This window comes from Drosophila willistoni (genome assembly GCF_018902025.1).
Source record: "Drosophila willistoni isolate 14030-0811.24 chromosome 2R unlocalized genomic scaffold, UCI_dwil_1.1 Seg167, whole genome shotgun sequence".
Classification (NCBI taxonomy): domain Eukaryota; kingdom Metazoa; phylum Arthropoda; class Insecta; order Diptera; family Drosophilidae; genus Drosophila; species Drosophila willistoni.
The window spans coordinates 9,776,158-9,802,462 of record NW_025814050.1 but is presented as its reverse complement, the minus strand read 5'-3'; the positions used below and the strand labels follow the sequence as shown (position 1 = coordinate 9,802,462).

Below are 26,305 nucleotides of genomic sequence, written 5' to 3'. Positions count from 1 at the left end.
CTAGTCTTTGAGATCACAATATTTTTTAAAACTTTCCTTGGATTTAAGCTGGCTGGGGGTTATTCTTTTGAAGAAATTTTTTTCAAAGGCAGCCCCAAAAGATAGATGTTGTTCAAAGCTAAATTGAAGAACTACAATATTATAATTTACAAAATGAAATTTCAAATAGGTCGTGATATCGACAGACCTATTTGGACAATAGATATCTTACGAAAAGGTTACGCTTTAATGTTTAAACATTAATTGCAGACTGTTTCTGTTTCGGCTTATTCAGTCGACTTTCAGTATTTAAATATATATATATATATTTGGGTCTAGCAATTTCTATATATTATAGTTATTACATCAGAATGATTGCAATGAATGTGCTGCTTATATTAAAAGTAGTTTAAAGAGACTAGTTTGAATGCCAACAGACAAAGGAATAGACGGACACTAGTCAATTTAATTAAATTATTATATTTAAACATTGCATTTTTTGACGTTATTAAACAATTTTTTATATGGCTTCAAATTAAATTCAATTCATATGTATTCCCTTTCAATATTGCTCAGTATAGTGGCTTTATTTTCCACTGTGCCAGTCTAGATACATTTATCTCATGTTTCATGTGGCATGTGGCATGTGTGTGCTTCTGTGCCTCTCTCTTTCGCTCTCTTTCTCTCCTACTTCTCTGCTGCAGTCCTTAAATGCAATTGAAAGCGCATTACCAAATGCCATTAATCAAGTTTGCAACTTTTCGCAACCGCATGGAACCAGGCATCAAGAGAGTAGAGAAAGACAAATGAGGGCAACATTGAAATTGGTGTGAATTGTGTCTGTAGATGTAGATGTGAGAAATTAATTTGTAAACTAAGAGCCCCATACAAAATGATACAGAATTGTTAACATGGCTAAAAATCAGATTAAAAACAGACCAAAATGAACGATTTCGTTCATTCATGGAAAATTTTAGCTCCCAAACAGACTCCCAAACACAAAACTATAACTTGTGTTGTCTGAATCTCTGGGCTAACTAACTAAGTCGACCAAGTCGAGAAGCCACTCAAGTGGCCATGTTTCAATTCTTCCCCAGCCATGTCTGCGCCCCCGCTTCAGACATATGTGCGTATAATTTGTGTTGCCTTTTCATAAATAATGGAATGTTCTCGGTAAAGACAGAGGAAGAGAAAGGGAGAGAGACTATGCATGATATCTATGCATGTGCCTTTTCTTTTTTTTTTGTGCTATATGGCCACCTTTTGACCAGCACATAGGCCTCACTATACACACCCACACCCACACCCATCCCCAAAGTCACATTTATACCCACACTCACAAACACGCACATATACATATGTATCTGTAGAAATAGGAAGGCAAGTAATTTTACACACACACACACATGACCACATCCGTTTGGTATGAGTTGAATACAAATTTAATCTGTCGGTATTCTGGGATTTTCCCATTTGTACAAGATTATAATCTCTTTTCTTCTCTCTTTAGACCTCCCTCCCTCTCTCTATCTCCCTTTGGCATTTTCCTTTGGTAGCCAAAATGAAACCGTTTGCCATTACACGACATCAATAGGGCGAACATTTGATTTGCTTTCATTACAAACGTTAATGAGTTACAAAATGCAGGGGTAAATTTAAATTTCGCCTAACTACAAAGATAATTGTTCCCTGTATCTATCTTTGATGTAAGAAAACACTGAAAGGAATACAAAACTTAACTTGAACCATTGTAATGTAAATATAAGTAGGTAAACAAATGGAAAGGTCATCTCTTAAACGAAAAATTGCATGTAATTATATGTCTACTTATACAATTCAAAGAAGCCATTCACATAATCTTGATTTAAGGCTAAAAACATTATAGTATAAATTGAATTACTAAATTTGTCTGTGACATTGGTAAATAAATAAGTTTCAACCCTTCTATACTTACCATATCGTTAATTAATTCTCAATAAATCCTCAAGAAACCTTTTTTGGTGGGAAATTTATCCCCTTTGAAAATCCTGAAAAAAAACTTTGAAAGGAACTTGGGATTTATTATTGCCTTAGCACTTACAATCTGTTTTGAAAACACAAAAAGAAAAAACATATTTTCAGTAAATTAAAAAATCACACCTTTATTATAAGTATAGTATTGAGCTTACGATTTCTTATATTATTGAAAAACCTAAAACCCCAAATTGTTTTTTAAACACTCGCAGTTCCTAACACTCCTATTAATAAATTTTGTTCAGTCAAACCCATAATATCCTCTTACATATTCGCACTTTTTCAACTCCTCTTGAACATTTGTCTTCAGTTTTCCCTAGCTAGAAGAGGGGAAAGAAAAAAACTAATTTCCAACATTGCTCACATTCCAAGCTGTTGCCATCTTCACCCTCTCCATTCGCCATCAGTTCTGAGAGAAAATTTATAGACCTCTCGGTTGACTTCTAACATATGCATAATTTTTCAAGAGCATCGCATTGAAATCATGTCATAAAATGAAATCACAAGTGCTTTTAATTTGTCGTAGCAAATGCACAGGCTAAAAAAAAAAATACCAAATCTCTTACACTCAAAGCCAGCCCCTTACCCCCATTTCATACCCATACCCATCATCAAGAGCAACATAGACGCCCACACCACATTCAGCCACACTCGTTACTTAGAGCACATTTAATTTTGTTACACACACATAAAGATAGAGAGAGAAGGAGAGAGGAGGCTGTGAAGGAAAAACTTGGCAGGAACCCTAGAAAACTATGTGGCAATTTATAACTTTTGCTTTCTCCTTCTTTCACTAGTCATGAATAAATGCGAATATGTTTGGGAGATGGGTGGGAGGTAAGGAATGGTTAGGGGGCGGTTGGCAAGAGCAAAACGATAATGAGTCAGTCTACTTGCCAAATTATTTAACACTGCACAGGCGAAAGTAAATCAAAATATATACATTTATATCTACATAAATATATAGATGTATAAATTTGTCAGTGATTTCAAATAATGCCAAGCACTTAGCTAGATTAGAGTTACAGAGTTGTTTTGATTTCAATGGAGAAGATTTTAATTAAACTCTTTCAAACAGGGCTGCAAACTATAACAGCTTTCTATTATTTTGCTTAGGACAAGTTTAGCTACTTGAAACTAAAAGCAAATTAAGTTAAGTATTTCAAATCTAAAGTTAATCAAATTAAGCAAAACAAAGATTAGGCATAGCTGTTGTTGCAGCCCTGGTTTAGAACTTGTCAGTTTAGCATACTTCTAGGTGCCAGGAAATAAGTGTGTTATGTTTATTCATTCCGAAAATCCGCCGGAAAACATGAAGAAATTATAACAGAAAAGGCTTTTAGAGCGTCACCTTTTTTACTACGCTTTTCTCTTACCCATGCTCCCTCTCTCTCTCTCTCTCTTTCTAACCCTAACATATTTAAATTAAAATTATATTAAAGATGAAAATTTTAAGGTTTTGCGTGCAGTAAAAATAATGGCATCACTCTCAACATCATCATCGTCATCGCGGTTATTGTCGATGTTGTGGTTGTTCTTGTTTTTGATGATGAAATTGAATTTACTAGCAACGCTCTAGAAACGCAAAAACCATTTTAGAAAACTCTATGCACGCACACGTTTTCTGCCATCAAAAAATAGAAAAACAAAAATTATCAAAAAGAGTGCAAAAAGAGTAATGAGAGCAAAAAAAAAAAAAAAACGCTCTGGTTCACCTCTAAAAACGTTGAGTGTGTAAGCCACAATACATTTCAAATGCGTCGAGAGTTTTGTGTGGGCGTGACTGCTAGAGCGTCAGCAGTATACCGTGAAAATTTTAAGCCTCATAAATTAGCGGTTAGATTGAGCGTCATAAATCGTGCGATTAATTTGAAAATATATGTGTGTTTGTGTGAGTGTGTATATGCATTTGTTTAAAAAGGATTTTTTCCCATTTAAAATATATGCAAAAAGAGAAAAGAAAAAAAGAGTGTTGCCTACTCTCTGGCTGAAACATTTGAAATAAAATGAATAAAAGGAAGTCATGTGTGGTTGTGGGTGAGTGAAATACTAGTTGAAACGCTTTAGAGACGAAAAAATATTCTATATTTAATACGAGTGTTGATAAAGAAGTCACAACAAGTTGAACCAAATTATCAACATTTTTATTGGTTTTTTGAAAGCAGTTTTATATATATATTTTAACTAAAAAAGAAATCTACTAAAGAGTTCACAATATTGGAGACGGCTTTTGTAAGAATACTAAAAATTAAAAAAAATTATTAAAACTCGAAAAATATGCCTTCTAATACCTTAATCCAATGCTGTATAAGAGCTAAGAAATGTTAATTATCGAAAACTTCTGCAAAATTAAGTTGAAATCTGTACACTGCACCAAAAAATATCAAAGAACAAACTTTACAAAACTAAGTTTGCAAAATTTAAAAAAACATACTTCAATTAAAATAAAATGCTATCCAACAAATTTTTTAAAATACTAAAATTACGTACTATTTCAGCAACTCTCGTATATTCGTGTATATGTATATGAAAAACACATATATACCTACATAAATGAGGTTTACCTCTCAACACTCAACATTTTCAGACACCTCTCAGCTGGTTAAAGTGGATGGCCAGCAAATATTTTACACAGCGTGCTTTTAGGCTGGCCCCAATAATTTATCAAAAAAAAAAGATGTATCTAATTATAATTTGCTCTGCATAAAACATACTGCCACAAATGTTTTTTGCGTTGGCCAACAAAAGAGCGAGCACAAAAAGGCCAAAGCTATTTAGAAGTTGTATGCTAAGCGCTTCGCCATCAGCTCGAAACACATAAATTCTAACCTAGTCTCTCCGTTCTTTAGTCTCTGTGATGTTTGTTTATGCTTCAGAGCTGCATTTTTATGTTCTGCTGACTACAACAACGCCAAAAGCATCAACAACCAGAAAGGAATAGTCCACTAACATCAATCTATTCAGTACTAGCACTAGTCAACTAGGCTGAACACAGAGACCAATTCCACAGACGGTGGGTCAAAAATGAAATAAATAGAATGATTTTCGTTTCTTAGATTGTTGTGTTAGTTCAATAACAAACTCAATTTAGAGTTACCAACAAAATGAATATAAATCAAAAACTTAAATGCCTTTAAGGAAGTATTTTAAATTGTTTAAGGGCATAACAAAAAGCGTAAGAAATGGAAAGTAACTTTTTAATTTCCAAAATTTTTATTATTGCATTTTTCTATAATCTTCTTTAATATTGTTATATATGTATATATTTTTGGAGTACATTTCAATTTCGTTTTGCTGTTTGTAAATTCTTTTCAGTGAATGCAAAGAAAATCTTTTGGCAATAAAATCATTATAAGTCCATCTTTCAAAGATTTGCATAGACTTTAAATTTATTTCGTTACATTTACATTTTGGTACCACTGTGTGTGTGTGTGTTTGTGTGTGTATGGGTGTGGGTGTATATGTGCCTTTTAGCTTAACTCTGGCTGGCGTTGCTTTTTAATAAAATTAGCTCCGACATTGGGTGCTTGTTTATGCAGCAGCAGTCAACCAACGATTCCAACGATGACGACCCAGAGAGAGAATAAGAGAGAAAGAACATCGCAGAGCCAGAACCGACCCTCAGGATGCACACACAGATAGATGCGTATACATATATGTGTGTATATGAGTGTGAATGTATGTATATGCCTGTGTACTCGACTGCTTATTATGCATGAATTTCAAATGAAGTCGCGAACGTGACACAAACTCATGACCGCCTCCAACAGCTTGCCTTTTTTAGACCGACTGCCTGCCGACCAACCAACCAACCAGCCAGCCAGGCAGCTAACACAAAATTTACACATTCACATTACGATATGCATTTAATATGAGCGAATTGTAGAGTTAAGTTGAAGCTTTTGGCTTGGGGATCCAAAAAAAAAAAAAAAAACAGGGAGGAAGAAAATTGAAAAACACATAATCCTCATTGCCTTTGAATGGGAACTGGTCGGTTGGGAATAGAAATGGGCATAGGGCAATAGGCAATGGTCATGAAGACGGCCAAAATGTAATGGTTAAGAGAGTAGTTAAGGCCATAATGAAATTTGTGCAGCTTATTTGGCATTTGTCTATGTGTGTGTGTGTTGATTTTTTATGTTTCTTTAAGTGGGCTTATGTCTGGCTTGTTGGGCTCACCCCAAGGTCAATGGGATAAACGAAAAAGAGTTATATCTTCAAATTGTGAGCTTTTTGTTGATGCTGAGCAATATAAATGTTGAATATTTAACTCCGTAAATGTAGTTAAAAGAATTTTCAATACAAAGTTACATATTTAACAATAATATTACATTTGCATATAACTCTAACAATAAGTTATTGAGTCTGCGATTATCATTAGAAGAAACTTTTTTAAGTTCTGCTTACTCGAAATTTTCCGCGTAATAGGCAAAAAGTACTCTGTGGGATAAAGTGATGAATTTTACGGAATCCTTAAACTTTTAAAGGATGAAAAATGTGTGTTTCAATCAGCTCTATCAGTTAGAGAAATTTTTTAAATAAGTTCTGTGTGAGAATTCGGCTTAGAACTCTCAATTCAAGACTTTTTACAAGAGCGAGAGTAAAAATTTCAGGTAAACAGTTGTTTGGAATACAAAATAATAATCTGATGCAAGCATTACTTTATCGATTTTTTACAAATCAAATTTCTTAATTCTTAAACATTGTTTAAATTATTTTGAACCCATTTTCGGCTGTTGTTCTACTTAAGCAACAGCAGATCCTTCAGACATCTTTAAGAAAGTTTTAGAACTGTTTTTAAAGTTTTTAACTTAATAGTAGATTTTCCAAAATTAAGTTTATTTCATTCGCCATTAGTTATTAATTTAGGTAATTAAGTTCAATTACCTTTATTCAGAATAATCATAAGTTTTCACTGAATATCCTGAAATCAGCTTTTCCGTACTCGTCAGCAAAATGTGTTAATAGTATACAAAACTAACTTATAGATTCAATATTTCATCAATATTTTTGGAATGTTCTAAGACAAATTTTAAAACACAATGTTTATGATAATCTGACTTGCTAAAATAAAACTAAGCAAAGATTTGTGATAAGCACATCCACTTTACTATAGGACAACTTTTAAACACTCTGAAAGTCAAACAAGATACTTATTAATTGCCTTAACAACTCTTATTAGTTGTAAACATTTGTTTAAAGGTTTAAATACTTTCGAGTGTTTCAATCCAATTTCACATTAAGACTCTTAGTGCTCTCATTTATGGCACTTTTTCTTTAGATGTGGCGCAAGTGTTGATAATGCACTCTATGTCTCACTTAAGGAAACGTTTAGATGTGCGTGTGTATGTGTATACATATACATATACCCAACCTAATGATATGCAAATACATACAAACAACAATAGCAACAACAAAAACAATTATAAAAGAGCGAGAATCGCGTTAATTGTGTTGCTCGTTGTCTTTTTCTCACCCGGTGTTGTTATTGTCGTTGTTGTTGTTGTTGTTCCTTGTTCGTCGTTCGTGTTAACATTTAATTAAACGCCTTTTGCTGTCAAAAGTGCGACATAATTACTTGGCAGTTTCACTTTTTTTCTAAACGAATTTTTCCTCGAAAATTCTCCGACGTTTTCGTTTCGCTTTTATCTTTCCTTTTTCAACGTTGCTTAGTTTCCATCTGCGTTTTTGTCTTCGTTTTGCGTGCATTATTGTTTAATTGCAATTAGTGCCAAAGCGACTCAAAAATGATAATAACGAGTTCGTATATGTATATAAACATTCCTATATACAGATATGTGTATGTGTGTGTGTGTGTGTAGGTGGGCGGTGTGACTATGTGTTAGTCGGTTCATGCATAATGCAAAGGCCGAGACGAGTCGAGACTTCCTTCACACATTGCAATTAAGTTGCAAAAAGCCTAGGACCCCATTGTCCTTGTTGCTGTTGTGTCGGTGTTTCTGTTGTTGTTGCTGTTTTGTTGCCCCTGTCGAAGCGAGAGTGTCGAGCATATCTTTCCCTCTTTTGCCTTGAAGTGTGTGTTGCCACTTGAGTACTTCAGCTTTTGCTTCTTTTACTTCTACTACTTGGTTAGTAAGTATACGTATATGCAGGGGAAGAAGAGTCCTTCCTGCCTTGAGAGTGTGTTAGATTATTTTTATGTGTTTAGTTTTTCCTCTCCTTTTTACTATCTATCTCGCTTGTGCGACTTATTTTCTCATGCTTAAGTAGTTAGTTTAATAAATTGCATTGCTTTGGAAAAGGGAGTGAAGAAGTGAAACAGAACGAAGGAGCAAACTCTACTGAAACATTATTCAACTTGATTTCAGCGCTTCAATTGCTATAAAATTGATAGCTTCTACTGAACTAAAGTTAGTCTTAAAGTAATTTACAACAGAAAAACTTGTTTCAAAAGCAAAAGACTATTTTTAGTTAGTTTAAACTCCAAACTTAGACTGCATAACAATCGCAAATTCGCCTGTTAATACCCCTGCAGCATGTTATAATTTTATAATTTCGTATATTATTTTAAACGTTCTTCGCAAGAAATTTATTTGAAGTTTGTTTGTCTTTGCAAAGAGCTAAATTCATTTGAAATTGCATTTTGCAATTTAATAGTCTCTTGGCTTAAAATAAATATTTACATTAAAATGAATGCAATATTATTTTTTAATTAAATTTATTTGTCAAGTCAGATATGATGAAAAAGAATTCAAAGAATAGTAACATTTGCCATTTCAGTATGAAAATCAACTTATTATAATGTTAAATTTTCAATTTACTTGAACAATTACGTATACGCCGCATATGCTGTCATACACTGGAGAGCAAACATCAAGGCTAGCAAGGGAAACCCACCAAAGGGGACGTTGTAATGCATCACAATAGTAATTAACAATTTACAGACACACTCACACAAACAATAAAAGAAAGAGAGAGAGAGAGAGAAAGCAGAACCGACCATTTTTGCTACCTTTTGCTATTTTCCATCAAGGTTGAAGAACTCATAAATTTTTGAATAACATTGAGTGGAAGTGAGTAGAGAAATGAAAAGAGTCGGAAAGGGCGAGAGGTAAAAGTGAAAAACACTCAGCACTGCGAAAAGAGAAATCACAGTGGCAAATGTCAAAAGTGTAACAAAACAAAAGGAAAAGAAGTTAAATAGTTTTAAATCATGCAAACCATGACCCAAGAGAGACAGAAGTGAAACTACTAAGGTGTGGAATACTAGTGGGTGGCGCAATGGGTGGAAATCAAATGTCAACTTTATGCAAGGACAACTACAATTTCGAGAAGTTGTAAGTGACGCCCAAGGCCAAATTAATCTGTGTGTACTAAAGTAAGAGTAGGGAGCGAAATTGAAACTAGGTCACCTAGGTAACCTGCTAGTATACCGACTAACTAAGTACAATACAACAATACAAATACATTCTCTCCCCAACTAAGTATCTCGAATACTCAATGAACACTCGACAGACAGACAGACCTTACAACGGAGGGGAGTAGGTGAATGAGGCATGACCACCTGGGGAGAAAGAAACGAAACATGGAATTAAATTAGTTCACCCAGAAAACAGTTTCATTAAAAATGAAACGAACTAAATGACAAGTCACCATTTTGTCAACAATTAAATTAAAACTGAGCTATGCAATTTATTATAAGCCTTAGAAATATTTTTAAAAGCCCTTAAATATTTCATGAACGGAATTGTTAAAAAAAAACACATTAAATTTTACAACTTTTTAATAATGATTTTTAATGTAAAAATGATATATATTGGTCACTGATAAATTTCTCATAAATCTTTTGATAGCATTGTACCTACTGTTTTTCATCACTATCAATTTGATGGGCAACATGGCTTAATGGAAAATTCAATTTACTCCTGACCGAAAAGCATATTATGGCTCCTTGTTATATGTGTCATATGACAAAGTAGTTCATTTCGAACTGAGGACAAGTCCTTCATTCACACATAACCATAACCAGGATATACCATACTGATTTTCTCTCTCCACCTCTCTCCCTCTCTCTCTGTTTACGTCTTCTCCCTCTTCATGCACAAATCCTTCAGCACATGCATATTAATGCTCATGTAATAAACACAATCATTCACCTTGACAGCCTTGTTGGCTCAGCAATGGCCAGCCACTATGGGCAGTCGTCATTTCCAGTGGCCAGTGGTAAGGTTCCAAGTGGTTTCCCCCAGCCATGGCAAATTCATGAGTCTGTTGACCAGCCTGGTTTTGCATAATTTAAACGCAATTCCAACATGAATTCGATTGTCCTCCAACTGAGAGGTACCCACAAAATGCATTTATGAATGACGTAGATTTTTCGAGTACATACACACATTGGAGACCTGTCAAATATTTACTTTTACCTAGTTTAAAATCCTTTTTCGTCATTTTACCTCAAAGAAATTTTAATGGCGACTTTTTGCCGTCATTTCGCCTAATGGCGTGCAAATAGTTTTCACAATTGAGTTGTCAATTTTGCCCACAGCGTCGTCTCTTAACACTCTGTCGACTCTCATGGCATGCTCGTAAATTGCCTAACTTTTCCGGGCTCTTTCTTCTCTCAAATATTTGTCATTGCCTGTTTTTACCGTCACACACACCACCACTACACACATGTACATAGAGGTAGTGTCCATTCGGGCTTTCAGAGCGAGTGAGCCACTTAATGACGTTTTATGGGTGGCACTTGGCGAAAACCAAAAATGGAGGTAAAAAACCACAGAGACTAAACGGCGAGATTAGATGGTAGGAAAAAACGAGCCATAAAGCGTTGACTGAATTTTGCTGAAAATTCAACTATAAATGGCAAATTCATTAATTCAACAATTTATAATAGTTTTTGGCTGTTACAAATGCAGCAAACTCATATTAATTGCAATATAGAAACTAATTTTCAATTTTAATTATTTATCTAAATATTTAGAGATACATAAATAAATCAAAGATAATTCCACATGAACGCTTTTTCCAAATAATTAATAAATATAGAACAAAAAAACATAACACAAAATTAGAAATTAGTTTTTTTTTTGCATTATTTTCCAACTCATAAAATGTCGAGCCACAAAGTAGGCAACGCTTTTTTATGGAATAAATACGTTTATCAGATGTTTAGTCTAGGGAATATTTAATTACATATTTGATTTAACTGCATATTAATGAATACATCTGGTAGAAATAAGTTCAAATGGTTTAATTTTAATATTTCAATAGGTTTAATTAGTTTCAAAGTATGTTTATGCTAGGCCTGCATTGGTCAAATGAGGCAGAAATCTCATTCTCTTAGGAATGATAGATAAAGGGCTTTTCAATTCTCAAAGAAAAGTTGCTATGCATCTAACATAAGAAAAAATCAAAAAATTTATGTTCATTATCTGATGCAAAAATTTGTAGAGATTTAAAATATTATAATTTATTTTATTTTTGCTGTATGTAACTATGACTTTTCTTTCTCATACAATAAATAACAGATTCCAAGGGAATGTCTAAATAGCCTCTTGGGCTTGGAAGAAATTCAGTTAATATACATATATATATCAGGAAAACGCTGTTGCCGTATCCTTCCTGTTTGAGAAAAGAGATTAACTTTACCAGAGCTTAACTTAACTTTATACCGATTTTTTTGCTTGGCTTGACATATTGTAAGCTCTATAATTTAGATACATATATGTATATTAAATATCTTTCTTTGCCGTTAAAGCAATCGAGGTAAAATGGCTAGTGTATCTTCTCAAACACTTTTAATGGCAACAAATGAATCACTGCAGAAAATGCTATGGGTAAACTTTAATTCAACCATTTAGGATGACAATTATAGGATTATTTTAAAAAACTACTACTTACGTTCCGCGCTACTTCCCTGCTCCTTGTACAAATTCATTTCATTTGCAGTCACATACAGCCCTCGTTTAGGGGAGCAAATACGCTTTACCAACCAATTAACTGGGCTGCCAAAAACTCATCATCATGGCCAAAGTACTCGGAATTTTTTAATAGCTTTTTCCGTAATGAGCGGTCGGGTATGGTCTGGTCTGGTTTCGTTTTGTTAGTGGACCTAGAGAACGGAAGCTGGCCATACTAACTGCCACCCAACTGCCAATAACTGAGCTGGGTTATTAGTTTAATTTGTTTGAATGTGCCATAAATCAGTGTTGAGTACCGGGAAGTTTCACTTAATTGGAAAGCAGCAAGAAACAAGGAATATACAACTGTTTAATATTGGGTTTTTTCTTCTCTTTTATGCTTGTCATTGCAGAAAGCTGTCAGGGACCACACGAAAAACGTTTACTCAATCACCTGCTCTCCACCTACAATACACTGGAGCGACCCGTTGCCAATGAATCGGAACCGCTTGAGGTTAAATTTGGACTGACGCTGCAACAAATCATCGATGTGGTAAGTTGGAATTTAAGAGAAGATTGCTTCCACCCAAAACCAAAAGAAAAGGGGGGGAAAACCAATCCCCCTTTTGGAAATTTTTTTTTTATCAAAATCAAGAATATATTTTCAAGCATCAAGCAATTCTATTTGAATTTGAATCGAAATCAAAGCTGTATGGAGTTTTTCGAAAAATGCTGCCAAATACACAACCAAAATATGCGAAAATTTTCAGAATTAAAATCAATAATTTTTGTCGAGCTCTAGTAACCCGATTACACATTATTAATACAATTAACGCTTGCGTTTTTTATAGGATGAAAAGAATCAGATTCTGACCACAAATGCGTGGTTAAATTTGGTAAGTGACATGTACCCGTCGTCAAATCTATCATTTAGCACCTGTTGTGTGTCAATTTTTAGGGACCTTTACGTTGTTCCAATCATGTTTTTTCCATATTCTTATTTCAAAGCTTATCTTTGGATACGCCATTTTTTTTTTTGTTTCGTTTTCATTTGTCTTTTTTGACATTTTTTTAATAAGTGCGACGATCTATTTAGCTTTTAAACAATATACACGCAAGCATTTTGAACCATAAAAACCAAACAAAAAATATACCAAAAGACACTAAAACCAATAACTAAATGTTGTCTTCAATATGTGTGTGAACAATAAGTGCATATGTATTACACTTATATATATATATAATTTTTATTCAAATGAACCATTTGCTGTCCGACACTGTTTTAAATGTATTCCATAGAGCAAAAAAGATATTAAAAACAAAAAACCAAAAACTAATCCAATTAAAAACAAATGTTAATATGTAACAATAAAGTGAATAAAAGTTAGAAATTTGATTTTTATTTTTTTTGACGATTTGACGGAGCGACTTACTACGGCAAAGTCGTAGAAGGGATACGTTTTAGTGACTATGGAATGCCCGATTTGGAACAAATTTAGTTAAGTTCACAATAGTAAGAAATTCCAAAGATTGTTACTAGCAATAGTAGCTTATTGTAGAGTCTAAAATTTCGACATTTTATCTTTATTGTGGTTATGTTAGCAACTCTTTTTAAAATCTATTTTAGCCATTTAAGGATTACAGTTGTCTTTACTTATATATCAATCGATATATTCTTGAAACCACTTGATATCGATTATAATTGATTGATAATTATCAATTGTTGCATTCGTGTAAGAAAAATCAATAGGTATTAAACAGAAGTATATCAGGATTAAAATATACGTTAGAATTCATTACTCAAGCATATTAAAATATTTAATCCATGTAATAACTTAAGCTAAAACTTATCCAATTTTTTAAATTATTTTAGTCTCTTTAAACTTTAAAATTTGAAGTCAAAAAAGCAAATTAATATGCATTCTTATCCCATTATATTCTTTTCAACATCTCAAACTTTTTGTTTGAAACCAAAACTTTTTGTCAATCCACAAAATTGGCCATCGCAAAAGAAAAATTATTGCATTAGACTATGATTAGAGATTAGATTAATATCGTCTATGTTGAAACATTTTTAAAGAAATATATCATTTATTTCAACATTATAACACCAATTTATTAGTATGCAAATTGCAAAATTATTGCATAAAATATATTTTCTGTGATAAATAACCGAGATAGATTAAAACCTCAACTCATGAATCACAATGTATACATGGATTCACCTCTATGTGAATCTACATATATATTCCGGCTAAGCGTATCTCTCTTCTTCTGTATGTATGTATGTATATCTAAACTTTTGATTTACACAAATTCATTTAACCTGGACATGGCTTGGACTGTGATAAGGCTGAAATAGCCACAAATACAGCTCGTTATAACTGAGGCAAAAAGGCATTGCTAAATTGGCAGAAATTGCCATACAATTCCATAAACATAAACAAATAAATCAAACTTACAGGACAACAAAAAAAGACACAAAAAGAACATAAATAAAATTTATATGTAGAACAACAAGCAAATTTTTTTTGTTCTCTTTGTTTTCGTTGTTATTGTTGCTTTACGCCACACCTGAACTTTAGGTCAGTAGAGAGGCGATCCGCAGAAAACCGCCGGACAACAGCAGCAACAACAACAACAACAACAACAACAAAAAGACAAACCCTTTTCAATAAAATTAATAGCAGCCAGCCCATGTCCATAGGCTAAATTTATGGCTCAGGACACTAACATTCAATTTTCCAAACCATTTTCCTTTAGTTTATTGTGTTCAAACGGCAGCATAAAAAGAATAAAAATAATAACAACTAAACTAAAACTCTAACTAATTGTTGTGTGAACAAAATTGTAAACATTTTAAAATGCAACAACAACAATAACAAAATGCATTCGCATAGGCTTTTTTGGTTTTGCTTTGTCGTTATCAATGTGTAATTGAAATACAATCATGCAAATATTTCTGTTCTCTCTTTTTTTTTGTCTCAGTTTTGTTGATTTCAATTTAATTATTTATGTAGGTACAATTTTTTTTTGTTCTTTGTTTTTTGATTTACACACAATTTTATCGGTTTTTTGCAACAAATTAACACATTAAAAATGAAATATTTATTATATGACAGTTCGATATGAGATTTGCCAATATCCATTCAATTTCGTCAATGCTCTTAAAATTGCTTTGCATATTATATTATATATAATTCAATTGTAAATATAATATGACCGGAGGCTTCAAAATAAATTCAGCAGGTAAATTGCTCTTGAATAGAATACAAAATAGTATACAATAAAACAAAAAAAAAAACAATTAAATTATAAAACGACAAAATCATGTTAATCCTCTTTGACTTTCAACAAATAAAAATTCTCTAAAATCATTTGGATTAAGTTAAATTTTGAATACCAATACCAATCACTTTGCTTTGGAAGGCTTCACGTAATCAAGTGCATTTTAAAATAAAGATATAAGTCTCGACTAGAGATAAGTTCATACAAATCGAAAATATTGAAATGAAAATATAAAAATTTCTTTAACTACTCAGTTGCTATGGAGCACAATTATTTTTGCCTTCTTCGGCATTTTATAAATTTTGTATGACATATATGTTCAAGTCTCACTCTATATACGTAAATATGTATGTATAATCAAATTAATCTATGCCAACAATCAGCATAATTTATGAGCCTACGTAAATAAATTACTAAACGTTTAATTAGAAATGATTTTACATATGATTACATGATTTACACATGTTCTATATGAATTATAATCGATATTGATTTTATTTCTCTCATTTCGCTTTATTTTAATTGATTCACTTAAAATGCAACTTCTAAACCCCATTTTGTGTGTGTGCGTGAGTGTGTGATGTTTCAAACCTTATTTATAGACTTATTAACAATATATATTTATATAAAAAAAAATATATATTTTGCTGGGTACATGTCATAAAAAACGTTCTTGAATATAACAGAATTTAAAAGCAACAAACAAAAATAAAATAAATAACAGCAAACTACAACAAATATACCAAATATATTTAACAACAACAACAACAACAAAAGACGGCATGCAAAGTTGTTTTAAAAAAATATTGAAAAAAATGCATTTAATTATTCAATTAAAAAATTCAAATCGGTGTTTTACTTTTGTATCTCTAAATGTATATGCGTATTTTTATACACAGATTTAAAAAAAAAAACCAACAAAAAAATATACTAAAATCTAAACAGCTACTTAACTTAATTTAACCAAAAAAACAATAGACCCAAACAAATTGGCAATGCGATTTGGCTTTAATGTGCTCTCGACCACCTTAAAAACCAAAAAAAAAAAAAAACAAAGATAATTATATAATGCATATACAATAAATATGTATATATCCCATTTCATCCAAAACCATTTCATTTTCATGATAAAATACTTGTACGCACATTAAATATGTATGTTTGTTTAATTTGATTTATGCACTGAGCAGCAGATTGATAGATATAGTAGATACTATACACACCCAAAAATACCAAAAACCGCAGAGTATGTTGAGTCGTATGTACATATACATATATGTATATAAATTATGCATTTTTCGATTCGATTGCATCGGCGTAACTGTATAAATTTTAACGCCCCAATCCCTGTTGACGTCATGCACAAAATATCAAGTTACTTTCTTGTTCGGTCGTGTTGTCAATTATACTAATTAGTTTACAAATAATTAATGGCTTACACATCAAAATAGTGGTGATAGGTATACTAAATGTTGCACCAATGCAGGATCGACCTAATTTAAAACGCATCCTGTAGAAATCGCTGTCAAAATAAAAACCAGAGGGCCGGGGCTAACTTCGACCGCGTCAAAGTTTGTATACCCTTGCAATTATTTTGGTAACTCTTTCCTTACCTATAGCCATCAAAGTGGAAAAACGTTTAAGCTAAAAAGGCTAATGTTTCCGAAAGAACGGCCTACATAGGAAATAACGAAGATATTGATCAAAGTCACTGTTTTCCACCGTTACCCGATCCTTATTAAATTTGGCACAGTCATTAACAGATATATTAAACTAACAAATGTTTAATTTGTAAGCAATCGCGGCAAAATTAACGAAGTTATTGACAAAAGTCACTGTTTTCGAAAGATCGTTCCTATGGGAGCTATATTATATAGTCATTCGATCTTGATCAAATTTGGCGTAGTCGTTTATATGTGAAATTAACTTACCAATATTAAATTTCACGACAATAGCTCAAAAAATAACGAAGTTATTAAGAAAAGTCACTGTTCGTGACTTTGCCATTTGTATGGGAGCTATATGATATAGTGATCCGATTCGGCTGAATCCGAGATATACAACGCCTGCAGTATATACAAGCCTACATGCAAAATTTCAGCTCTGTAGCTATTACGGTCTAGGAGGAGTTTGCGTTGATCCAGACGGACGGACGGACGGACGGACGGACGGACGGACGGACGGACGGACGGACGGACATGGCTATTTGAACTCGTCTCGTCGTGCTGATCAAGAATATATATACTTTATATGGTCGGAGATGCTTCCTTCTATGCGTTGCACACTTTTGACCAAAATTAATATACCCTTTTTGCAAGGGTATAATAAACTAGTGAGTTATCCTGTTCATGTCGACGTTCGTATGCCCTTTGTTGTTTAGGAATTCAAAGATTCACATTCTTAGGCAATTTTCTTTTTCAACCAAAAATGCACATTAATAGTCCATAGAGACCCTAACATATAGACCTCTCCCTTTAATTTGATGGTCTAATAATCAAAAAATTTTTTGTTGGTAATGTCCATAGAAAGTGAATAAAGTTTTTTTTGTTTATTTGAAAAATGCCCTTGCCTTTTTGCATACTTTTATGGTTGATTTTTTTTGTTTAAAATATTTGAAAGTTTCATATATTCTTTGGGATTTTAAAAATTCAGTATAGACATCAGTTAAATTCATTTTAACAACAATCCAGTCGAAAATATATACATAAATACAGTATGCAGTAGAACATAATTTCTTACCTAAAATTTGGCTTAAATTACGAAACTTCAAGAGAACGGGCAAAAAGTGTTACTAACATACTTTAAAAACTATTTTAGAGCAAAAATTTGCATAATTACTTTTAGGCACAAGTTGGCAATAATTGTTTTTTTCACAACTCTCGAGTACTTTTGATACAATTTTATTAAAACATGAGATCACAAAGACAATCCACAAAACACATGATCGATCAAAGTTGCTTTGCTTTGAAATTTCATATATAAAATTTCCAGTATCAATAGATTTGTTTATAAGAAGAAAGATTTTCAAATTTTAAATCAGGTTTTTTTTTTGTTAAAAACAATTTTACGTGTATAGTTCATAAAATAGTCTAAAAATTAAGCTGGGGGATTCTCCTTCTCAAACTATTTCAACAAAAACAATGTTGAACCGCAACAACAAGTGTCCATGATGTGGCAACGTGCTCGTGGTCTAACAAGGAAAGTTCTTTCCTATATTTTTTTGTTTTTTTTTTCTTTTGTACAAGCTGATGTTGATGATGATGGCCCTTTTAGCATTGATGGCCCCGGCATGTCAGCCAGAGTAAGCCGAGTATGTGTGTGCGTTTCGTCAGTGTAGGAAATGCAACCAAACACCCGAGCAAACAGGGCAAAAGTGTCATTGACAAAATTGCCAGAGGTTTTTGAGGTTCCTTTTTTCCTTTTTTGGTTGTTGTTGTTGCTGCTCTTGTGTTTTTTCCTCATTTTTGTTATTGTTGTTAGAAGGCGTGGCGGGAGGACGAGGCCGGGAAGCGTGTTGCACGTGAACATCTTTTGGCACCGACATTAAAATGCACATTGTGTGGCATCAAAGTTAAGAAATAAAGTCATTAGCATAACTGGCTAACACCCAGACAAGGCGTAATGACTTGCCCAGGATGCACTTCCAGCAACAAAAGCACCTCAAATGACTCGCCCTGAAAATGTGTCAAAAGGAAATAACCAAAAAACAAAAAAAAAAAAAGCAAAAAACAAAAAGAATGTCCTTGTTTTTCTACCTCTACAAAGGCTAAAATGTGACAAGCATTGATAGTGAGACTGTAAAATGCTAATAGCAGCTTAATTGAGGCTCAAGTCAAAAGTCCATGGCTAAAGTGCAAATATTTTGCCAGATAATTTTTTTGAAATTGAGGCAATCTATCCTGAAAGCATCACACAAATGTATGGCTAAAACCTGGTTAGATGAGCACGTTGTTCATATTTAAAAAAATTGTCCCAAAATATTGACATTCTTAAATTGCTTTTAAACCGTTTGCCTTAGTATATTGCTATGTTTTTATGTTCATTTTATATGCTATGAGAAGTCACTTAGGTTTCATATTATTTTTTAATCGTTTTCAAATATAAACTGTGAGGATTGTTTTCATAAAAATGGCAACAGAATTTTTTCGGGACTTTTAAAATAATATTTCTGAAACGATTCAAATGAAACTTAACTTTGAGTAACGATTTTGAGTCGAATATTTTTTGAAACACATTTCTGATAATTCTGAGTGAAAGGCATCCTTTGTTAATCAATTTAATAATTGTGCAGTGACAAGATTTTATTCCTGATCTGCTAAAGACAAAGACTTTTCTTACGTTGCTAGAACATAAATTTAAAAAGTATACAAAAATCATATTTATAATCATTTTCTAATGGCATAAAATTCGTTAGCTACCCTTTGTGGGCAAACTTGTTTAATTAATAAACATTTGTTCGCATGGTCTTAAATTCTCAAAACATGAAAATCATGTTCTAATCCCAATTTTATGGCTGTTCGAAAAAGCCATTACCCATTACCCATTACCAAAACAAAACAACAAAAAAAAAAAAACAGAGCCAAAGACCAAGCTGCGCGTACTTCGTACTTATCACACGCTCATTTGTCTCTGCAAAGTAAACGGAATAAATGCCAGATGCCAGAAGGCCAACAAACTTTGTCCTTGAACGGGGCAAACCAATATGTACCCAATGAATGGTATGCATAACCCATTTACAACAACGACAACAAAAATTAACAATAAAGTCACTAAAATTAAATATGGACATCGGCTTGGGAATACCCTTTACCTTCAGTTTGCCCAATTTCAGATTTGAGACTTTTGGCATAGTATTCATTAAGTAAATTTCAGAACACATATTTTAAGTTTTGAAAAATATGCTAAGGGAGAGTTTTCAGAGCAATATTTTTAATTTGTGCCTGCTTTAGTTCAATTGTAATTCTTTGACGAACTCTTCTATCGTTGTTCTAACCAATATCACTAATACATACAAGTTTATGCGATTCTTTAACCTGCTACATACATTTTACATACTCAAATATACTCTTGATAAAAACCATAAGTAAAGGGTATGACAAACAAGCAGGGGAAAGCAAGAGTGAGAAAGAACAACAAACATTTATCAAAAAAAAATGGAACAAAATTTCGCGGAGATGTAAGGGGGAGTTTCTACATAATGTTACTTATATCGGGAATATCTGTATTATATATATAATATGTAACTACAGACGACATCGCCAATTGTTGGCTCATTAGAAACTCATTTAAAAACAATTTGGCACGTTAATGCAAAATAAATCTATAAGCTTATGCAGCAGTGGCAAACTTTTGCTTATAGAGTGCTACGATTAAGCACACGATGCCAAGGACAACAACAACAACAACAAAAGGGAGACATCGTGATGTACGTGTGTATATGAGTGTGTGTGTGTGTATCTGAGCATTTAATGCAAATGTCATTTGTTGCAAATGATGCTTTAAACTTGTTTCTTTTTTTTTTTTTTTTTGGTTTGCCCAAAAATGTCATTAGTATGCGTCAACGTCAGGGATTCCCATTGCCTTGACTCTCGTTCACTCTTGCTTGCTCATTTTTTCAAGTGGATGAGGCAAAAACCCCTAAGCAAACGGCATGTCATAAACATGAAATTTGCACAAAACCGCCATTTTTATAAGGTGTCAACAGCCAAAGTCAAACACACACATCCATACACACACACACATACATTCATATGTACATATATGATGTTATGGCATTTGACGTTGAGAGGGAAGTCCTTGCATATTGGCTTACCCTCCCAACAAAACAGAGAGACCGAGAATGAGAGGCACACATAAAAATATGTTAAGTGGATTGAACCGGCAGCTTCAGCCTGAGTTTCCAGCATATCATTAAGCCAGACACCCTGTATTCTCTCTTCTTCTTCGGTTTTTTCTCTTCTTTTTTTTAATGGCTCAAGTCGTTACTGCAGCTGCTGGCAAGTTATTAATGACAACAATCTGCCACACCTTCCAAAGAACAGAAAAAACAAAAAAGATGGCCAAAATATACCTTAATCTGCATATCAAACAAAAGTCCACCTTGAACTATTTGCTCTGTGACAATGTGCCAGCATGAAAATATCTTTAATTAAAATTTCTCTATATAAAGATAAATGGGTTTTGATATCTAGTTTCGACAGAACAAAAAAAAAAACACACCATAAAGTGAAAATTAAAAGAAAGAAAAAAACTTTTTTTATTGGCCACAGCCACATGATATAGAACGTATAGAACGACGGAGGGTAAGGTGAAGGCGATAGGGGAGATAAGCTCATATAAAGTAAATTGGCGCAATTGGACAAAGGCTCGCCAGTCTTTCTTTCATCCAGGCCTAACCAGCAGATTGAAATTTTTGGTTTTGGTTTTTGGATTTAGATTTTGGATTCCAAGGCAAACGAAATAGAATAGAACTAAACCTTTGTGTGAGCTAACAAAGTTTTTGTTGGCATTCGGTTTGGATTCTCCTCTCTCTGTGTCTCTTATTTTTTTTTTTTTTTTTTTTTTTTGGTTTCGTATTGTTCAAGTCTTTGTACAAATTGAATGATGATGGGCAAAGAGACGACAAAGCTAATTACAGATATCTAGTACAAAGATAAACCACTCGACAAGAAGTTGAATAAGCGAATTAAGTCACAAGAAATTTAATTCAATTTTAGGGGTTTCTTTTCATTTTTGATGCGAGTTAGTATTATGTTTAAGCTTTACTTTAAATGGTTTATCAGTGGAATATCAAATAGAGTTTATTGGATAAATTTGTTGTTAATTGTTTGCAATTATTATCTTATATGGGACTCCACTCTTTTCCTTGAAGATTTCAAATTTAAACATTAATAGTAATATTAACCACCAACTTCATGCATGCAACTAAAATGAAGCGCCTAATTCCAAAAGGACTAAGTATACTAAGTATCTATAAGCCGTATATATGGGAGAAAAAGGGACTTGAGATATAAAAGCTAACATTAAATTAATAATATATTAAACTAGAAGAGGTAACTACCTCTTACCTGACAAGGTGTATAACTTTTGGTTAAGTTAATAAAACCCTTAAGAAAAATGCAGCCGAAAAGTATGCTTTACTTTGCAATTATTAAAAATTTGCATAAAATTACGAGAGTAAATTGCACTAATATAATAACAATATTTGGCTTTGCACCAAAACTAGCCATAAATATTTATGTACATGCACCTCTTTTACTGCATAGCCCCTTCCTTACTCTCTTCCCCCTCCCAAGACATCAGTCAAGCACATTAAAGCCAAATCGCATCAAATCTAGAGCAAGCAGCGAAAAATACGCCATAAATACAGATGCTATAAATATTAAAAAAAAAAAAAAAAAAACACAAGAGAAATTTTTTTTCTTGTAAAACTCATAAAACAAATATATAAAACAAAAAACTTTCTATTATCATGCTCTGCTCTTTTTAACTTTTTGTTCTTTTTCGACTTAAATTAACTTTTATTCTTTTACTTGACTTTACTATTACTTTCCATTGTTGGCAATTTTCTTTTTCTTATTTATTTATCAATTTTTCTTTTTTGTCGTTTACTTTTTGTTTCGTCTACAATTTTTCTTTGTTTTTAATTTTGGTTTATTATGTAAACGAAAAAAAAAAAACTGTATGTAGGACGAGAAAAATCAACTACTTATAACGAATCTTTGGCTTTCGTTGGTAAGTTTCAAGAACAAAAACCAAAAAAATAAAAACTAAAAACAAAAACACTTTTATTTAAAACTTAAAACCTATTAAATAGTTAGTAAAGTATATTAAATAATGTATCTGCTTTAAATACCATAATCTAAATATTATAATACCTTCAAGCATTTTGTTGGCCAACTTAAAAACTGTTCAAGTATATCCTTTTCTCCTTCCTATATTCTTTGTAAGTCAAGTCGTATATAATACTATATATTCATATTCATCAAATAGTAGTTAGTTAGTTTGATTCTTGAACAGTCAAAGAGTCAAAGTTGGCTAAGGAAATGCTTTGCTTGCTCATAATTTCAACACACACCCAACACGGCCATAACTTTAAGAGCTAAGAGTTCCCCTTCGACCCCATTTTAACAATTTCAAATTCTGTATTCTAAATATTACATGTCCACTATTTCTCTTACTCTCTCTATCTCTGATCTCTTTTTCTATTATGTGGCTTAGTTCGTGTGTGTGTTAAATTATTAAAAAATCATATCAAAATACCATTAAATACATATATCTAAATCATCTATATTTAAATCAATCGATGCTTAATTAAATATTTTACACAAAACACGCATATAAACCCTTAAGCTAAACATAAAAAAAAAAACACCACAATAACCAAAACTGACTTTTTTCGTTTCTCTACACTAGAAGCAAAAGCAACAAATATAGAGTTATTCCTTTTTTCCTATCAATTCTTTCAACAGTTTTTTTTTAGTTTAAGTATGAGAAAATATTTAAAAATTAAAGTTCTTGAAAATTAGTTTTTCTTTTTACTTTTTCATAAAGAGCAACTAAAAACAAAAAAAAACACAATAAAATATACATACATAAAACAAAATCAAAAAACAAAACCAAACAACAACCGAAAAAAAACCAACACAAAAAATTTGCATGCCTTAGTTGAATATTCTTTCTTCTTTTTTTTTTGTGTGTTATTGTGTGCGTGTGTGAATGTGTGCGAGTGTGTTTGAGTGCGTGTGCACGGGGTAAATTTAATACGAAGCATTTTTTCTGCACTTATATCATCATCGAGGCTTGTCAATTCGTGAAATTAATTAAATTATTTATTTAACACGTAGATTGGCCATTGTCATACTCCTATGGATATGGCTTACCGCCCGATTATCCATAATTTTTGCAAATTTGCTCCCACAACATGTGTGTCCGTATCCTTGTTGTTTTATTTTTTAACCCCACCCTCCCCCTCCAACATCAACCTACTGTATGTATGTATGTGTGTATATATGTCTAGCGTATATGATTGATGGAGCTCATACGCACCATTTATAAACTGTCAGTTTTTCCGAAATGCCGTTCAAATGTTTGTCAATTTGGTGGACAGTTGTAATTTAAATTATGACTAGTAGGAAATGGAAAGCGGTTTAGTAAAATGTTTATTTTTGTTAACCAAAATCGATTATCGCTAAAATTGGACTGGAATGGGCAAAACAGTTACACAACAATTTTGACAGCTACTTCTCTTGATATTTGTATACACTTTAAATTCCAAAATTGGTTTAAGTTAACTAAAAGAAATATTTTTTTGAAAAGAAAAACTAACATGAGAGTTTTGAGGTACATATCTTATACACTTTAAATTCCAAAATTGGTTTAAGTTAACTAAAAGAAATATTTTTTTGAAAAGAAAAACTAACATCAGAGTTTTGAGGTACATATCTGTTTAGTTACGCAAAATTTAAATTAGTTGTAAAATGCATAACACAAGAGTAAAAATAATAGAAAAAGTTTTTCCACAAATATCTTGACCAAAATGTAGTGGTATCTACCCTGCCTTAAGGCATTTAAACCTTCCAGTCAAAGTAAGCGCCAATACCGAATAAGACCAGATTTCAACTTATTGTTAAACATTTATACACAAATTCTCCTTTGTGCCACTGAAGTATGAGTAATATAGACATTTTTGCAGAGGTCAAGAAACTTTAGTTTTCTATTTGGTAGGACTAATTTCTGAACTTTAATGAATCTACAACTTTTTGGCCTCGTTACCTCGTTAATCGACAATTCTATCCATTATACCTCGATGGAACTATCTTTCAGTCTTATTCCTTGAAGGAAAAGAAAACACCAACTAAATCAATGTTCTTACTTGAGAACAACAAAATTATAGATTTGTTAGGTCAACACTAAGACACCGACTATATTATAACTTTTGTAATGAAGTTGATTGTATTTACTTAATTTTTGTAGATTTCACAAAAACTAACTCTTAAAGCGTTTTTAAATTTTTTGTATTAAAAATTAAATTTGATTTCATGGCAAAAACTCAACAGAAAAAATCACGTTTTTCACCTGGCCAACAGATGTGCGTATGAGTATCTGGAACCACAAATGCGAAACAGCTACAGTGACGAAAACACGTTCAATTTGTCCATGTAACTGGAAACTATTTCGTAATATAATTGCCACATACTCGTACGCATCAAAATCCCTTTCCACAAAAATGTGTAATTTTTCAAGAGTCGGTTGGTTTTTGCGAACCGAAACCCAACTACTGTTTTAACAGCTGTCATTAAAACCGCACATACACAGACACATTTACAACAATAACAGGAGAAATAAAATCGTAGGAAGGAGAAAAAAGTAATGATAGTTTAAAACAAAAATTTAAAGCAAAAATAATTTAATACATGGTGGCCATGGCATGTAATTAAATTTTTGTGATTTACAAAAGGGAAGCAAACAGCGATAACAACAATAAGGGGAAGTTAAGGGGTGAGGGCGAGAGGGCAAAGGCATGGTTAGGGACAATTGCTTGCTCTAAAAATGCCACAAATGTGTTAAATTATAAACGCAACTACAACAAACTGCAATAACAACTACAACAACAAGACTGAAAACTAGAAGGAAAACTTTTTGCTGCTTTTATGACATAAACATGAACCACTTGTAGGCAAAGCCGCAAAACAAGCTCCAGCAAGCATCAGTGGGGCAGTGAAGCAGATTGGAAGCACGCAAAATGACACAAAGCACAGTGAGTCCTGAACCACAGATAGAGAGAGAGAAAGAGTAAGAGACAGACAGAGCAGACAGTAAGAGAGAAACCAGAATCAGAAACTGAGACCGCGATAAAACTTGTCGCGTATTCAGGGGACAACAGGGCGGATGAATGCTGTGTGAATGCTGGGGCACTTGGTGGGGGCAACTGGGGGCTATGATTTAACTTGAAATTTGTTTGTCAAGTTGTATGTGTGTGTGTTTGTATTTCATATTGTTGAACCTGTCTTAGAGAGTGTGTTTTGTATTTTAGCACTAAACAGTGAGTTTAAACTTATTATAACATAAGGCATTTTGCATGACCGTATCTATCTAAACCTGTATCTATATGTATATATTATATTGCATCGTTTCCTTAAACAAATATTTATTCAAAATTA

The 26,305-nt window shown here is 32.6% G+C and overlaps 1 protein-coding gene across 5 annotated transcripts in view; it reads left to right on the top strand.

Annotated features, from left to right (window-relative positions):
- Window positions 1-26,305, top strand: part of LOC6644182 (neuronal acetylcholine receptor subunit alpha-7) — a 103,855-nt gene that overhangs the window by 50,918 nt on the left and 26,632 nt on the right. For 3 of the 5 annotated variants that reach the window (XM_047010526.1, XM_047010525.1, XM_023176599.2), the window contains exons 2-3: window positions 12,269-12,408; window positions 12,707-12,751. In XM_047010526.1, the coding sequence (XP_046866482.1) occupies window positions 12,269-12,408; window positions 12,707-12,751 (185 nt within the window). Of the gene's footprint in view, window positions 1-12,268; window positions 12,409-12,706; window positions 12,752-22,832; window positions 22,878-26,305 lie in introns of all 5 variants that reach the window. The other 2 variants (XM_047010524.1, XM_047010523.1) reach the window with 1 other exon arrangement.